The sequence below is a fragment of the Rattus norvegicus genome, chromosome 3, assembly GCF_021556685.1.
Source record: "Rattus norvegicus strain SHRSP/BbbUtx chromosome 3, alternate assembly SHRSP_T2T, whole genome shotgun sequence".
In the NCBI taxonomy this organism is placed as follows: Eukaryota; Metazoa; Chordata; class Mammalia; order Rodentia; family Muridae; genus Rattus; species Rattus norvegicus.
The window spans coordinates 33,072,739-33,091,491 of NC_141536.1; the positions used below are offsets into that span (position 1 = coordinate 33,072,739).

The 18,753-nt window shown below is 40.1% G+C and overlaps 1 protein-coding gene across 4 annotated transcripts in view; it reads left to right on the top strand.

Moving 5' to 3' along the window:
* Positions 1–275: 275 nt before the first annotated feature.
* The window catches only part of Epc2 (enhancer of polycomb 2), a 93,717-nt gene continuing 75,239 nt past the window's right edge, over positions 276–18,753 (top strand). For 3 of the 4 annotated variants that reach the window (XM_087653052.1, XM_087653053.1, XM_087653054.1), the window contains exon 1: positions 276–727. In XM_087653052.1, the coding sequence (XP_087509178.1) occupies positions 575–727 (153 nt within the window). In that variant the 5' untranslated portion in view covers positions 276–574. 4 annotated transcript variants of the gene reach the window in all.

The window sequence follows — 18,753 nt, forward strand, 5'->3', positions numbered from 1 at the left end:
CCTTCCCGAGGGAGCCGAGCGCGGAGCCAGTCGGCCGCGGCGGAGGCACAGGCGCCTGCTCCGGAGCCGGGGCCGAAAGCACCTGGCACCTGCCGCCCCGCCTGCGTGCCGAGCGGCCGGCCAAGGGGCACCGGGACTCAGCTCGCTCTCGCCGGCTGGCTAGCCGCGCCGCGCCGCGGAGAGAGTGGGTGGGCAGGCAGGGGAGGGAAAGGAAGGAGGGAGGGAGGGAGGGAGAGGGCGACGCGCGTCCCCGCGGCGGGGGCGCGCTCTCGCGCGGGCTGCCGGGATCGCTCGCCGCCGCTGTGGTAATGTCCGCCATGTTGGCCATGGCGCAGGGAGCGGATCGGGCGGGCGAGCGGCGGATCTAGAGTGTGGAAACGGCCGCGGGCGGCGGGGGGCTGTTTTTGGGCGGGGTGGGCGCCCATGCTGGGGCCGGGGGCAGTGCGGAGGAGGAGGAGGAGCGGGCCGGCCGTGCTGCACTGAGGAAGGAGGTGGAGGAGGCGGCGGGAGTGCTCCCCCCTCCCCGCCCGCCCCGCCGCCGCCGCCCGGGCTGTTCCTGTAAGGCGGGGAGACAATGAGTAAACTCTCCTTCCGAGCGCGGGCGCTGGACGCCGCCAAACCGCTGCCCATCTACCGCGGCAAGGACATGCCTGATCTCAACGACTGCGTCTCCATCAACCGGGCCGTGCCCCAGATGCCCACCGGGATGGAGAAGGAGGAGGAATCGGTAGGGACTCGAGTGTTTATTACCCCCCCTTCCCTCCTCCCCCCTCCCCTTTGTCAGCCGGGCCTCGCCATTCACAGAGCGCTCTACGCTCGCTGGAGGGCGCCGCTGCCGCTGCGCGCTCCGGACCCTACGCCGGCGGAGTAGCGTAAACCTGTCGGCCGGCGCAGCGCCCGCCCGCGGCCGCCATGTTGTTGCGTCCCAGTGTTGTGATTAGCTCTCGGCGCCGCTTACGCTGCCGTAAGGGGACCCTGCCGTAAGCAGCGACCGGGAATGGCGCAGGGATGCGCCGGCCGCACTTGGCGTACGGCCTCTGTTTACCTTGTAGACATCTCCCCGGGAGCGGGATTAAATGGTCGAGAGGGGTCTTTTGACTAGGCGATATTTTCGTTACATTTTAAAATTCGTGTGTGCATGAAATTGCCTTTGCAACGGTGTAGGAAAAGTAAAGCTCTTTCAAAACATGCATCTCCCTGCTAGGAGGGTGATGGTTTGCGCTGCCCGCCGGAGGAGGTGCCGCGGGAATAGGCGATGCAACCCTGCGGCCGGGCAGCGAACTCCGGCCCGGACTCTGCTTTAGCGAGCCCCTGAACCGTACGCGGGCTTTGCCTGCGGGACTGGCCCTCCTTGGTTGCGCAGAGTTAGGACGGGGCCCCAGTGCTTGGTACTAGCCTCCGGGCCTGCGCTTCCCGTGCAGCGTCCGGGGAAGTTGCATGTGATATGGCTGTTTACAACTTGAGGACTCAGAGGGTCCGCATTGACAGTTGCATTTTTGGCCAGATGTTCAAATTTTTGCCAAATGCTGTTTCCTTCTTCCCAGCGGTTAAATTATACCCAAGACTGAATTTCCTCTGATTTGACATTGTTTACGACTCCGGAGTGTTGTTACTTGTGTGCGAAGTTCATAGTAACTGCACCCTGAAGAATTTCTTCAATGAACCTTCAGTCCCGCCTTATTGTCAACCACGGGTGTATGTGGATTGGTTCCCTTGCTTCTCTGACTGTCAAAAGAAAGCTGGAGGTTTCTGTGATTGGTTTTCTCTTTTGACTATTAATATTGCAGGAAATGCCTTTAAGCCTTTGATTGGCTGCTCGAATTCTGACCTCATTGTGTTGGTGCTTTGACTTAATCACATTTCGCTTTGGTGTTTTATTACATATTCAGTAGAATATAAAATAGGGCTTCTTTTTAATCTTTCAAAAAAAATTAGAGCCTAGCTTTTATGTCTCAGATTTAGATAGAGCTGAATTGTGTTTGAGAAGTTTGCTTATGAGGTTATTGACTTAACCTTTGATTTTGAGTTAACCTTCTGAACGTCTCTCTATAGGTGATCTAGAAACTGCATTTGGTAGCATGATGCTGTCTTTGCTGATCTCATCTTTCTCTCAGCCGTTTCTTTTAGACACGTGTCTTTACATCGTTTTCTTCTCTTATGTTTGCTATCTTTTGCCTAACGACTGTCAGTTGAAAAAATCAAGTGATCAGTTAATCAGTCTGTCATTTCTTCACGAATGTTGTAGTGTGGTGGTTACTGTTTTTACTATCTCCTGTTTGTCGAATATTTAGATCTAAGATACTGTACTAAGAATCTTATGTAAATGTGATATAAATTTCTTTAAATTACTTTTGTGAGTTATAAGTACAGGCCTTTTTTGATACTCAGGTTGTTTTGTTTTTGTTTTTGTTTTTTTAACACAAAGCTATGACTGATATACTAATTTTTTTGTCCTGTGTTAATTACCTATTATAACTATGGGCAGATTTCTGTGAGAGAGAGCTTCATTCAGGCACAAGTCAAGGTTTGCATGAATCATATGATTTATCATTCACACATACCCATATATGCATGCATACGTGTACCTACATATATGTATGGTCAGTTTTTTCTTTTTTAAGACAAGAGTCCTGCTTTGTAACCTGACTGGCCTTAGACTCACTGTCTTCCTGCAATCACTCCCCATGAAATTGTAGCTATGTCCACTACACCTTTTAGCTTACTTTCAAAGAAAACAGGACCGACTTGAATTTGTAACTTCCCCCCATTACTTTTTCTTGATTTCTGTCATTTGTATTTTAATTGATGTTTTTTGAGTGAAATATATTGAGTCTTATTATCTTTTCAGAATTACTTAGGCACTTGTGTTTTCTATGATTTCTGATAGAAGATAAAGTACAGTTTTGTAAATTGATATTGTAAAAACATAAGTGTTATGTTACTAAGATGAGATAGTAGGATATTAGTTATTGAGATGCATGGTTATTAAAGCTATGTATAAGCCAGTGTGCAGAAGTATTCTTAGTTTTTCAAGAAAATATGTATCTTGATTTCATGGAGCTTAAAGTGAGTCATTTGAGGTAAAGATTATGTACAGTATAGGGAAAGTTAGCAAACTAGGACCTTAAGTTAACATGGCAGATGTAAGGGTATGTCAGAAAAAGTAAAATGCCAGTGTAGTTGCCAGGCTGAGAGAAAACTTCCTGCAGAAAGAGAATTTTGAGTTTTCTATTAAACGTTACATTGTGTGAACTAGTACATACATGCCAGGTGTGGGTAGGGATAGCTTCATTGTATCAGTTCTCTTTTCGTTAGTTTGTATTTCCAGAAGGGTTCTCTGTGTAGCCCAGGCTATCCTGAAGCTTGCTTTGTAGATCAGGCAGGCCTTGAACTCACAGAGATCCTCCTGCCTCTGCCGCCACCACCTGGTTGCATCAGTTCTTTTTCCACTTTTGATCTTTCAAGCTTGGTTGTACATTATATGTTAATGCAGATATTTGAGCGTAAGGTATTTAAAGCAAGGTCCTTATCCAGACCTTCCAGATTCCTTATTGTTCATTCATAACCTTCTTCACCTACTGATCCAAACTCCAGGAGACAGTGGCGCTCTATACTAATTTTATTATTTTTTAGCTTTTTCTTTTTTGGATATGCAGACTTTTTTTTTAAACTTTCTTTTCTAACATTTCCTATCTGAATGCTTCAAATATAGTTGAAGTTCAGTGAATATTTGGTAAGTGATTGAAGAAAAGTGGGTGGAGATTAAGTTGAGCAAAGCATAAAAGTACCAGATTCTAGGTGGCTTTGAGTGTTGGGCCCAGGAGGTGATAGAGTAGTCTGGAAGAAAGATTTTTTTCAGTTGTGGGTCTGGAGTCATTTTTTTTTCCTAGTTCTGATCATTAGGTGGCCTTTATCGATGGAAGTTCCTACCTTATCTCAGGTTGTTAATGTTATGTAACATCCAGAGTATGTTGAGCGTGTCCCACATTTTGTTAAGTTAGTGGAGGGGTTAGAGTTCGTTATAGCAATAGGATATATACCTGTGAATGTCTTATTTCTAGAGGGCAGAAATGGCACTTTAGAAATTAAACTTGTTCAACATGACCCATCTAAAATAAAATACAGTAGAGTCAGAAATTGAACTGAGGTCTTGTGTCTGACGTCAGGACTCTGAGCCTTACCTTTGTATTGGTTTATCTATTAAATTAATGACTTGAGGCAGACGGTATTGAAGAATCTGAGTTCCTTTTGTATACACATTCCACTTAAATGTAGAGAGAGGAATGCTATATCTGTGGTATATGCTTATCATTTGTTTCTGAAAATGAGGCCCTATCTTATATTTTACAATTAAGATGATTTTGTTGGTTTCAAGCAGCAAAAAATGAATCTGGCTACTTTAAGGAGCTCTGAGAATTTTCTCAGAGACAAGTCCAGGAACCATGGCAGTGATAGACCCTTTAGTAGCAAGTGACATCAGTATCACTGATAACTAATTATCTTTAAGAAGCACTGAACAATATTGGCTAAGTGTACGGGTTCCTAGTTCAGGCCCTCTCCCTCTCCCAGCCCCAGGATGCATGCATGCATGCATGCATATATACATATATACATATATATATATGCATGAGAGAGAGACCGTGAGAATACACACACACACACACACACACACACACACACACACACTTATATATTGTTTTGCATTCTTAGACATGCCAGTATTTATAAGATCCCATCAATTTGTTGAAAGATGAATTGTCCTTTATTTAGAAAAGTTAAATTGGCATGGAGTAAGCATTCACTAAATATCAGGTGTTTCTATCTTTAAATTAAAAATTTTAATTGCAATTATTTAGTGTGTGTGTGCACATGCGTGTGCATATGCATGCAAACTGTGACATGTATGAAGGTCAGAGGACAATTTTTGCATCTGTGGGTTCTGGGAGTTGAACTCAAGATTGTTAGGCTTAGTTAGCACAAGCATCTTTACCCCCTTAGCTATCTCACCAGCCCTACTATTTTTATCACCGCTAAATTTCTCTCAGTTTAAAATTTTAGATTCTTGGTATGTGGAGCATGATTTCCGTGAGAGTTGCATGAAGCTTCTGTCTTCTGTCTTTAAGCCTGGTAGTTACAGAGGTGGTCTACTCCTAGGCAGGAAGTCAACCAGACAGCTACTACTTTGTGTATGGAAGTCAGGTAGATTAATTTTTTAAATCCATGGTTTGAACTGTAGTGAATTCATGTACTTAGTTTTACAAATCATGAATTTGAAAGGGTTTTAATGAGATTAGAATAAAAGAAATCTCTAAAATGTGTTTAAAGAAAGCAAATCCTTCATACTTTGCAGAATTATGTAAGTTTCTGTGGCTTCAAAGAACTTGTTTAGCCTTCTTGGCCCGTAGTTTCCTCATTTCTGAAATAGAATTAGACTGACCTTTAGGTGACTTTTGCCTGTGCAAATGACTTGCGTAGCAAGTTTCCATTCTGTCTATCAATCCAGACATAACTAGATGAAGAGAACAAATATGGCACTGGGTGTTGGGATGCTCCTTTAAGATTGAACTCTGCAGTTCTTACAGCCATTCCTTGTTTTGACGTGGAGTACTTTTTATATGTGAGTTCATTATGTTTATCCACTGTCTAATACCTTATGTTCTTATAAAGGGATAGAGCAGTCTAGTCTATATTTTGGCTGTTTCATTAGCTCTGATTTTCTTGCACTATCTTACTGCTATTACTCATCACTATTAACTGTTTTAGTCAGCTTTCTTGTGTCTTGGCTTTGTGTGTAAAACTGTATGAGTACAGGGCTGGGGATTTAGCTCAGTGGTAGAGCGCTTACCTAGGAAGCTCAAGGCCCTGGGTTCGGTCCCCAGCTCCGAAAAAAAAGAACCAAAAAAAAAAAAAAAACTGTATGAGTTCGAATGCTGTATATGAAAGGAGAGAATGAGTATACATTTTCCCAACTAGACTAATGGGCATAGGAAAGTTATTATGTTTAATTTAATACCTAACACAAACAGGATATCGAGCAGGAACTTAGGTCCCTTTTGACTTTAAATGATGGAAGGTTTATAATATAGGTATTAACTGTGCTCACAGCTACTTGGTTAAGTTTGATTGTATGACTGCATGTATCCCTGCATCTTCAAGTAGAGTGGAAATGAAAGGATAATGAATGGCAGGGTCAGCCAGGAGGAATGGCTGATAGGAATAAGTCACTAAGGAGACCAATACAGATGGCAGAAGGTCTCCTACAATTATTAGACTTTGTCTTAAAGTTAGTCTTTGATTATGGGCCTTGCCTGTACTGTATAAATGGAACAAACACAACTTCAAATTTGCCTACCTCACCATTCAGGATTGTTCTTTCTGGAGTTAGTATTGTACAAGTAAATAGTTGTCATTCCGGATTTTCCTCAGCAGCATTTCTTTATCTGTTTTTTTTAGGTTTCTTTTTCCCTTCAGCGAATATAGTGTTGAAATCAGATGGCTGCATTGTGAGAGTAAGCCTATGTTTTTACTTGTCAGTGCTTCATATCCTTACCACTGCCCTCCTCAGGCAAAGTGGGTAAAGGTTGACCAAGAATCTCACAAGTGGTAGGTAGTTAATAGTACTGTTAATTGGACAAAATAGCCTTGGCCTTTGCCTCTTCCCATGGACAGTTGAAGTGATAACCATCTCAAAAGGTCATTTTTGTTAAGATTTATTTATTTTTTATTAAATGTGTATTTACATTTACATGTATTTACATGTATTTAAGTAAACTGGGTACATGCCTGATGCCCCCAAAGACCAGAAGAGAGAGTGTGATTCTATGCCCCTGGAGTTACAAATGGTAGTGACCTGCCATGTGGGTGCTAGAAACCGAATCCCAGTCCATCTTAAGAATAGCAGATGCTCTTAACCGCGCACCATCTCATCAGCCCCTCAAAGCATAGCTTTAAAATGAAAGAGCTCGTGTTTGGCAAGACTTGAATCTGCCTTATATGCCATTTGTTAACAACTATTATTGATGAACAGTTTTCAGTCATACAGAGTAAAGGAAAGGGAAGAATAAAATATGAAGTATTCCCCAAAACATTCTTACATAAATTTCCCACTTTTTCTTTATCTTGCCAGTTGAAAATATTTTTATTTTTAAGCTTTAGTTCAGTGCACTAGCAAGTTAATATGTATATTTTCCTTTTTTCTGTGTTGTGGCAGAGTGATTAAGTCAAATTGACCTAATTAAAAGTTAAAATTCTGGCAAAAAGAACAAAACTTTTAGCTACTTCTAAAGCAGTAATTGGGTTTTAAATGTATAGTTTACTATTGTATTTGTTTTTCAGAGTCGATTTTTATTTTAAAAATTGGGTAAATGCATAGTTATGAGAGAAAATAAATTTGTGTGCTGACAGCCTCTTCGGGGTAGTATGCACAAGAGTGGACGAAGACAGTCTTGTATGTCAGTGAGCTTCAGGGTTAGCACATTTAGAGAACAAGGTTGGTGAATGTAGCCGTGCCATGTTTTATTCTTGTAATATTTTAGCTGGAACATTATTAGCAATTCAATCTGTAGTGAACGATAACAAGACTATTGCAGGCAGAATGAGAAATGTTTACATCTGCCCCCTGCACATTAATTTCTGGTAGCATTCCCGTTTGGGTAATTAGGAAATGATTCCTCTACCAGTTTCTAAATGGAGGCTGTAACACTTGATGTGAGAACCTTTATCTGGGGAGTCTCGGCTTTTCTGGGTTATGGATCCTTTTGGCTGTCTGATAATACCTTAATATGCAGAATCAGAGAAAATTCACAGAGGTGGCTCATACCTTTAATCTCAGCACTTGGGAGGCAGAGGCAGGCGGATCTCTGAGTTCAAGACTAGCCTGGTCTACAGAGCAAGTTCCTGGCCAGGGCTACACAGTGAAACCCTGTTTGAGGGGGAAAAAAATCAGAGAGTTATATTAGAAAACAGTTTAAATGATATTAGCTTTAAAGCAGGGTGCAGAGTTGAATCTGATTATGTTAAATTTGAACAATATTTTGACAAGTAACATTGTAACATGACATGAAAAGATTTATGATTTCTGTTAGTATTGCTAGTACTATGTTTTACTATTGACTACATTAGTAAGACCAAAGAAAATGTTAAATTTGCTTGAGTTTAGGGAAGTTAAAAGATGACTATTTTCTCAGCCATTGTGTGGATCTTTTGGTTATTTTCTGTGACTATTTTAGGGACCTATGATTCCTGGGAATAAAGATTTATGAAAAGATGTCATAAGAAACATTGCTGCTTGCCTGTTATGTAGGAGATACACTGATTGTTACTTTATGATAAAGGACAGTGACTGATTTCCCTAAAGATTGAGAATAGGATTGTTCATGTATAGTACTTGGTAGGGAGGCCATGTGAGATAGTTTAGCCACTTAGCAGGACTTGTCAGGGCTTCCATAGTACCCCCAGAGTAGTGTAAATGGTTTCGTTCAGTAGATCTCAAATGTTAACATGTGTCAGATTACTTGGAAAGTTTATTTAAGCAGACTTTAGGGGTTGCAGTCTCAGTCTCTCAATCAGTAGGTCTAGTATAGAGCGTAAGAATTTTCATTTAAGGGGGTTGGGGATTTAGCTCAGTGGTAGAGCGCTTGCCTAGCAAGCGCAAGGCCCTGGGTTCGGTCCCCAGCTCTGGAAAAAAAAAAAAGGAATTTTCATTTTAAAGATACTTCCAAGTGTATCAGTTACCTTTCTTGCCGTTGTGACAAAATAATTTGCAGAAATAACCTGTGAAGGGAAGGGTTTGCTTTTGATCATGATTTAAGGAGAGTTGCAGTCCACTGGTGGTAGAATAGACAGCAGACAGCAGGAGTGAGGTGATTGGTTCCATTGTGACTGTAGGCAGGAAGCACAGAGGAATGCTAGTGCTCAAGTATGGTTCTCCTTTTTTCACAGAATAGTACAGCCCCATATTCAGGGTGGGAACTTCTCTACTCAAACCTTTCTGAAAATATGTAGACAAACTCATAGGTATGTTTTCATAATGATGCTAAATTCAGTCAAATTGACAATGAAGATTGACAATCAGTGTAAGATTTTGCTGCCATTTGTCTAGAAACACAATTTTGAGATCCAGGATAATTTTCCCCTTCCCCTTCCTATCTCGCCCTTTCTCCCCTGCCCCATTTCTTTTTTTTCCCTTCTTTTTTATTTATGTGCATGTGTTTACATATGCCATATGTGTAGGAGTGCCCCAAAAGGCCAGAACATTTATTTATCTCCTAGAGCTTGAATTACAGACAGTTGTGAGCCACCCAACATAAGTTCTGGAAACCAAACTCAGGGCTTCAGCAGGAGCAGTATGTGGTAACTATTGGGCCATCCATCTTTCCAGCTTCATTCATACATACACGCGCACGCACACACACACACGCACACACACACACACACACACGGGGGGGGGGTTAATGTAGATATCATTCTATGTTTCTTTATTTTCTATAGGTTCTTTATCAGTGTTATGGTTCTTATTGGAGAGATGTTTTTCTTCCATTCTGTATTCAGTCTAAGACTTTTAGACTGTGCCCCTAACCCGCTTTGGTCTGTTGTAGATGGCTAGATGACACTGGTTTTGCCATTCTAATACTTTAGGAATTGATTGGTGTATTGATATGCTACTCATTTTGTTTTGTTGATTTTGTATTCTGCAATTTTGATAATTCTAGTATTTTGGTGGAGTTGGGTTTCCCTGTGTATGAGATCATGCCATCTGCAGAGTGACATTTTAGATGTTCTTTACTTCTTTTTCTTGGTTGATTAGACTGAGGAGGACAGCTAGTATTGTGTTGAGTAAAGGCAGTTCAAGTGGGTATTTTTGTCTTGTTCTAGGTCTTAGTGTGAAAGCATTAAACATTTTCTCTTTTCTTTTTCTTTTTCTTTTTTCTTTTTTTTTTTTTTTTTTTCTGGAACTGGGGACCAAACCCAGGGTCTTGCGCTTGCTAGGCAAGCGCTCTACCACTGAGCTAAATCCCCAACCCCCATTTTCTCATTCCTTATACCGATAGGGGTTGGCTTATTTTGGTGATCATTATATATTGCTCTCTGTTCCTTTTGTATAGAAGTATCTTATCATCTCTGAGACTACTGAATAAACTCGCCGTTTCTAGTTCTTTATGATCTCAAAAGTATCTTATCATCTCTGAGACTACTGAATAAACTCACCGTTTCTAGTTCTTTATGATCTCTGGTTGGCTGGTTCAACTCAGCTGTTCTGACTAAAACTCCTCTCCAAGCTGAATGATTCAAGCTAGCTTCTCTCTCGACTTCTGACTGAATTACTCTGCTTGGCCTCAAACTAACTCTAGCAATCTGTTTTCATCTTCTAGCTCCTGCTCATTCTCTGGTTCATTCTGTTTTTACCAGTGTCAGCTTGTTCTCTCTTCAACCTGTCTGTAAAACTGTTATGGTAAAAAAACTGAACTCTATGAACTGAAATGCCACCAACCAAACTGCCACACCCCATTCTGCTGCACTGCCTCTCAACTGACTCCTGAGTGCTGGGAAAAGGTACATACCACCCTGTCTTTACCTAAGCTTTTCTATACCTAGAACTTGCTCTGTACAAGTCTGGCCTTGAACTCAGAGATCTGTTTACCTCTGTCTTCTGGAATTAAAGATTCATCTGTATTCCAGCCAGAGTAGCCATGTTTTTGAGTTAAATTTTTTCTACACTCTTGAGTTTTTCTCAAATGCCCTATTCTGTTGAATCGATCATATGGTTTTATAACTTTTATTTTGTTTATGATGGCACATCACTTCTACTAACTTCCATGTTGTGTACTATAGGTGTGGAATTTTCTGGTTGCAGTATCCTTTTGGATTTCCAGATTAGGTCTGTGTATCCTATAACTACTTTTCTATCATATCATTATTAAATATGTGAAAAGATGCCAGAAAAGTATGGAAAAGAAACATTGATTCCCTAAATCTCATCTACCTTCAGAAGTCCATGTTTGGCTTTTGAGGTGAATGTACTGCTCTCTGTCTTTCTCCCTTTTATGTGTAAGTATCCTGTTGTAGTACCCAATTAAAAACTGAGACACCACATCTGAGAAGGTACTGGACAGAGAGCGTAGCCACCATGTAGGAGCGGGTGGGGGGGTGTTGTAGCCTAAAAGGGCTCTCTGACTGGGTCCGGGACAACAAAGGTGGAATACACAGTTCAGTAAGCAATAACTTGGGAATGTTGGAGGGAAGTGGATTAGCCATGTGCAGGTTATGAAGTGGCCCAGCCACTGAGTTGTTTTAGGCATATCCACATATAAAGGCTGTGCATGTGCCTTTCATTTGAGAACCCAGAACATTAGGGCGGGTAGTGAGGAACAGGCCACTGATGGAATCAGCGTAAGTATTTAATTGGATACCACTACAGTATCCTATATATGAATATGAGAGGGGAACAGACACTTAACTTATTTTGGTTTTTACCTGTTTCTGTTAGATTGAAAAATCTTAGAAATGAATCTCTTTGATTGAGTCTGTATGGTCTTGTCACTGAATCCTAGGACATAGATAATATAGAAATAAGACAGCTTATAGTTGGATCATTGTCTAACCTGAGTTTGGGATGAATAGTGGTGCTCAGAACCAAAGGAACTTAAGTGTTCATGTGTATTATGAACTCATGTTCATTAAACCCTTGTGGGCTCTGTGGCACTGGTGTAGCTAGATGGTGGTTCAAAGATGGGGCTACTATCAGTCAGTTCCATTTTGACAATATTGACAATATATTACAATATTTCTGTTATGTAATTGTAGTTAAAAGGTCTCTCCCTTTGGTTCTTAATTATTGTAATGTTTATATGGAATTTCTATGGTTTCTTCTAGTATATGCTGTTGTTTGTTTGTACTGTCAGACCCAAGGTTCTGTTTTTGCTATATCTAGTTCTCTACCACTGACTCATATCCCAAGCCCCAAAATTATTACCAGCTTCCCTCATCCAAACGGACATCCAGTTGTTCCAAGAAAAACTACAGTTATCTTTTCTGCAAAGTTTCCTAGGTACTGGGGCCTTTTGACTGTCTTGAGGTAGGATTCGCGTACTGCCCATGTGTCAGTCTCCTGCAGAGGGGTTAGAGCTGTGTGCCAGAGCTTCTTTCTCATGCCCAGCTTCTTTCTCTTCGGCTCCATTGAGCACAGTGTTTACTGCCTTAATTGTTAATTGTCTTATAATTTCATCATTACATCCTATCAGTTATTTCATCTCTTTCGATGCCTCTCTCACTGCTCTGCTTTCTTAGATATTTCCTAGGTACCGTTGCATTTTTTTCATGTGAACTTTATAATTATTTTGCCAAAAATCCAGAAAATAATGTTGGTATTTTTGTTAGGATTCACCGTACATTGATCAATCGACTTACAGAGAATTGATACACTTATGGATTCTCTCATTTGCTGAAGTCTGTTTATTTTTGAGGAATGCTTTTCTTTTGTTGAGTTTTTATAGGAGTTTTATGCGATTTTTATTGTAAATGGCATTTTAATATTCCCTTCTATTGTCATTGTGTTTACAAACTGTTGGTTTTTTTTACTTTGAAAAACACCTATTTTGACTATATATATACACGTAAGTAAGTACCTGCATATGTATGTGCACCATGTGTGGACCTGGTGCCCTAATAAACCAGAAAAGGGCGTTCCCTGCATTGACAGTTGCAGACAATTATGGGCTACCTGATACAGATGCTCTGAGCTAACCCCAGTTCTCTGCAGGAATAACAAGTGCTCTTAACCTAACCTAACTGCTCCATCTCTTTAGCCTAAGCGATTGATTTCTGTATGTTAATTTTTCATGCTACAACACTACCAAATGATGTAATTATGCTAGGTGCATCGATTCCCTTGGGTTGTTTATCTCTGCTTCTCAAACACTAGGCCTCAAATAGTGTTTTCTTTTAATTCTCTACAAAGGATCTTGGACATCTTCTTGACCAAATGTGGCCAGCCCAAAGCTTCTGTAATCCATTCTTCTAAGTTACTGAGAGGTAGAATGTGGTTGGCTAGTTGAGGTTACATATCTAGTCTGGTTCAGTTAACTGTGACTTTGGGTATGATGAGGTAACTGATTAATCAGCTTGGTTGATGGCTGTTCAGTTTGTGGAAGAGAACAGAAATTTACAGATTGGGGCAAATATCTGCAGAGATATCTACTGCAATTTTATATTTTGTAAGACGAAGTTCGTAGCTATAGATATTAATAACAGTTTGTCCAGGGGGCTGGAGAGATGGCTCAGCAGTTAAGAGCACAGACTGCTCTTCCAGAGGTCCTGAGTTCAATTCCCAGCAACCACATGGTGGCTCACAACCATCTATAATGGGATCAGATGTCGTCTTCTCGTGTGTCTGAAGACAGTAACACTGTACTTATATACATAAAATAAAATAAATCTTTAAAAAAACAGTTTGTCCAGATAGTGGTTTCTCTTCTGATAAGTGCCATCAGACCCCTGGGGATCATCACTGTCTGTTTCACTCTCCAGTACATGTGCTTAGTGCTAACTTAGAACTAAAATTCTAAATGACCCTCAGAGTTCCCTACTACCTACCACTCTCAACCCCTTAAAAGGCAGAGTTCTTATATTATGTATACTTGACACACTATACATGTTATGTGATTGGATAGTGCTGGTGTTTGTGTGTAGCTACAAAACCATTTCCACAGTCAGGATAAAGCACGCTACCTTGAGTTGTTTTTTTTTTTTTTTTTAAAGATTTATTTATTTATTATATGTAAGTACACTGTACCTGTCTTCAGACACACCAGAAGAGGGCATCAGATCTCATTACAGATGGTCGTGAGCCACCATGCGGTTGCCGGGACCTGAACTCAGGACCTCCAGAAGAGCAGCCAGTGCTCCCAACCACTGAGCCATCTCCAGCCCATACCTTGAGTTTTAAATAAGCAGCAGTCTTCTGTAATTGGAGATTAATAATACCTTCTAGAGTTTTGTATAAATGGAACATAATATACTTTTAACCCTCTACCTTATTGCTACTCAGAATTTAATTATTTTTAAGATTTATACATATTGTAACATCAGTAGTTTATCCATTGCTGGGTGTGGCCATACAAACTTATAAACCAATACTCAGGAGACAGAGGCAGGAAGATCACCACAAATTTGTAGTTACAGATCTGCCAATTACAGAGTGAGACAATTGTTTTTAAAAAGTCTTCCTAGTTCTGAAAGGAAGCTTCATCCCTTTTTATTGCTAACTGGTATTCCTATTATAGCTGTTGTACAGTAGCCATTCACCTGTTAGGTGACAGTTACTGTGAGGATAATGACTTAGTAACTAAGTGTCTGCAGTGAAATGGCTTCAGGTCATGGTGGTTTCAAAGTGTGGAGTCTATAAGACATGCTGTCGTGATGGTTTCCACAGAGGGTCTACCATAACCATACCATTTTAGATGTTTATGTAATTGAAAACCTTGTTGTGCAAAAGTTTGACATGGCGATTTGGTCTTACCTGGGAGAATATTTAAAATGTTAAACACCAGGTCCCATCCTAAGGTTAGAGAATCAAAATGTGAACTTTTACATTTATTATTATTATTATTATTATTATTATTATTATTATTAAGATTCCCTAGGTTCTTCAATGCTCTGTAGGATTTGAGAATCTTTGGGGAGCAGAACTTTTCATGTTTGTTTGTTTGTTTGTTTGTTTGTTTCAGGTATAGAACACCTGAAGGCTTTGACACATTTTGGTTTGCGGATAGTAAGATAGTTGTTAGTTAAAAAATATGACATAATATTGATAATGGAGAATATTGTGGTTAAGGTTGTCAATGTGACAGGATCTCAGATCACTGGGAGACTATAGTTTCTGGGCATTCCAGGGGTACTAACCTCCTGATCCTTCCCAAACAGTTCTATCAAGCAGGTAGGGTGTAGGGGTGGGGTGGGGTGTAGGGGTGGAGTGGTACTGAGACATATAAGCTTATAGGAGCCATTCATTTTGACACCACCACACCCAATGAATTGGCAGGCTGCTAACTGTACCTTATGTTCTTTATCTTTCTTTTACAGTCACTGAGTCTTAGTTACCGTTCTATTGCTGTAAAGAGACACCATGGCCAAGGCAACTTAGAACAGCTACTAGTTTGATTGGAGGCTTTAATTTACAGTTTCAGAGGGTTATTCTATTTCCATCATGGTGGGAAGCATGGTGGCAGCAGGCAGGGATGGTACTGGAGCAGGACAGTAGCTGAGAACTTACACCTGATCCACAATTTGCAGGCACAGAAAAAGCAAGCAACACTGGGCTTATTGTGGGCTTTTGAAACCTCAAAAGCCCCCACCAGTAACACAGCTCCAACAAGGCCAATACCTTTCCTAAACAGTCTAGCAACTGTGAACTAAATGTTCAAATATTTGAGCCCATGGGGGCCATTGTTATTCAAATTACCACACAGTAATACAGTTCTTGAATATTTGGGGGGGGGGCGGTTGTGGTAGGTATCTCTAAGTGTGCCTAAACCTGTGTGGAAGCCAGAGAAAGATGTCAGGTATCTCCACCTTAACCCCTCAGGATGTCTCTCTGGTTATGGGGCTCCCTATATTTTGGTTAGGTTAGTAGGGTTGATCCTGTCTCCATCTCTTTACCTCTTTCAAGCATGGACGTTATAGGCACACATAACCACAACTGGCTTTTACATAGGATACTGAGGCTCCAAATTCATGTCTTCATGCTTGCTCAGCACTTGCCCACTGAGCCTTCTCCCCACACCTTGATTCTTGGTTTGAAAATGTAGTTCTTGAACTACTGTATGAGGTTATCAATCCTAGTATCATAGGAATGAAAGATAATTTGAGAAATAAAGACAAATAAAAAAATTAAGTCTTTTTTTTTTTTACAACTAAATGTCAGTAACTTACTTGCGTACTTTGAATCTTACTTTGAATCTTCTGCTCATTTCTCTGTTGAGTAAATGATCATAGACTAAATGCCATGGATGCTTGTGTCACCTTCCTAAGGAAGAACTGATATTGAAGATTATGTCCTTAACTAGCATTAGCAAATACATGACTCAGAACAAGGTTTCAGAAACCCAGCAGTCAGATGCAGGAATAAAGGGCAGATACTTGTTACTTTATCAAATGGAGCATGTTAATTTAAAGTAACTTATAATGAGTTTTTGAGACATTGATCTGTAAGTCAAATAATAAAGCTTATGACATTTCCACACAGTTGAGATGGCTTCCAGTTTTCCACCTGTGCTTATAATGTAACACACTGAATACCCCTGACTCCACCTTGCCTTCATATACCTCCCAAGTAATTATAATAAAAAGAGAAGTTGTGCACATGTGCACATGTCAATACTTTAATACTTCAGCTGTTTTCAGGACAAAATAACCACCTCTACTTTGTTTTTCAATTAAAGGAATTTATTGCAAATGGATACCTAATTTGTTTGATGAACAGGAGGTTTAATAATGTAACTTAATGTCAAGCTAAAACTTGATTGTGTTTTTTATATTTTCTTTCCGTCTCCGTTTTTGTTTTTTTTGACAGTTTCTCTGTGTAGCCCTGGCTGTCCCGAAACTCACTCTGTAGACCAGGCCAGCCCTGAGTTCAGAGATCGCCTGCTACTGCCTCTCGAGTGCTGGGATTAAAGGTGCGCACCACCACTGCCAGGCAAAGGTGGCATTTAATGAAATGGGCATGACGTCACCTTCAAAGGAAGTGTATGTTTAGAAATACCAGAGAAGTGGATAGTCTTCAGATATGTCTCATTATTTTGAAGAACATTTTTGTTTGTTTTGTTTATTTTTTGTATTTTTAGGACAGAGTTTCTCAGTGTATCCTTGCCTGTCCTGGAACTCAATTTGCCAACTATGTTGCACCCATAGAACTCCTCCTGCCTCTCTCTGAGTTCTGGGATTAAAGGTGTGTGTAACTACTGCCTGCCTTGAACGTTTCTTAATGAATATTACTTTTAATAATTTTATTTCTTTCACTGCAAAGCTATACTGTTGTCAAGTAAAATAAAAATACATGTTACTAGAAAAGTAAGAGAGGTAGGAAAATACAAGACCACATATTTTAAATATTGGTTGTACCTAATTATTGCCAAATTGCTTTTAAGTTTCCAGATGTCTACTCTAAAGTTTGGTGATTATAGAGGACCACAGTCTATGGGCTGTATTGCCTTAAGCGGGTGTTTCTTAAACAGGTGGTTCTCAGAGTGTAGTCTTCAATCTCCAACATCATTATCCTGTGGGAACTTGTTAGGAATATGCATTGTCTAACTCCATCCCAGATGTGCCAAATTAGAGACTCTGAAGTTTTTATTAGAGTATTGAAATAAGACCTGTCAGATCATCCTGATGCTTACAAATGTTTGAGAGCCGAGATTGGATTTTCTTCATTTCAAAATGCTGATTATTCAGGATGTGCTTAGTCAGAACTGGAAATCACTCTTACTAAGTCTGAATTCTTTAAATGGCATTTGTAAAGAGAAGACTTAAAGATTGGGCTGGTTATGACATTTTAATATGGTACATACCCTGCATGCACAAAAACTTTGGAGATTAAAACTATGCTAGGTTAGTGCATTACCACTGGACTACAACAGATTCTTAGATGGATACTAATAGGGTGACTAGAATTCAAGATCACACTGTAGAAACATGTGCTAAGTGAAAAGGAAGATTCAAACTGGCTGCAGTGGTGTATGTGTGCCCTAAATCCCAGCACTTGGGAGACAGAGGCAGATGCATCTCTGTGACTTTGAGGACAGCCAGAGCCACAATAGTGACAACTTGTCTTCAGACAAATAGACAGACAAATAATAGAAAAGAATTAAGAAAGAAAAGGTAGATTTTAGATACTAGACTTAGAATTTGGTTGACATATGAATCCCATTAATCTTGATATTGGAATGAAGACTGTAGGCCAGAACGTAATAATTTTAAGACCTTAGAGCTGCATAGCAAGTGTTATCAGACAGTTAGTTCTAAGAGTGTGGTAAGTTGTCTGATGAGTCTCAAACCAGTGGAGAATGAATGATCTTACAGACAGTTGTAAGCTGCTAATACATGGGTACTGAGAATCAAACCTGGGGCCTCTGGAAAAGCATCCAGTGCTCTCAAGCACAGAGCAAATTCTCTAACCCCAGTTTTTGTATTTTTCTGAGTTTTGGAATAGATATTTGGTTTTTTTGTTTGTTTGTTTGTTTTGTTTTTCAAGTGTTTTTTTTTTCTCTTTCTATAGAGATTATCATGTGTGTGTGGTTTTTTTTTTTTTTTTCATTTTAAAAATAACGTTGTGGACAGTAGTCATAGACTATTTTCTTGTTTGCGTGTTTCAAGGCAGTGTCTTGGTTTAGCTCAGGCTGACCTTCAGTATGTAGCCTAAACCGTTCTTCAGTTCCTGCTCATTTTACCTCTCCTTCTGTGCTTACTGCCATATCCAGCTTAGCTCTTAACATTCTTGACATAAACCCCATTTATTTCTGTAATGGTATTTCTACACTATTGGATTCTATTTACTCAGTTTTTGCTTTGAGTGATTACATATATAAGGGATATTTGGTATAATTTTCTTTTTTTCTCATTTTACTATCAGAGAAATACTGTTCCATAAAATGACTTGGGGACAGTCTCTTCATAATTTTGCAAAGTTTGGATAGAGTTGCTGTCGTTTCTGCTTTGCTATTTATTTGAAGATATCCTCCAGTAAAGCCTTTATCCATGGGT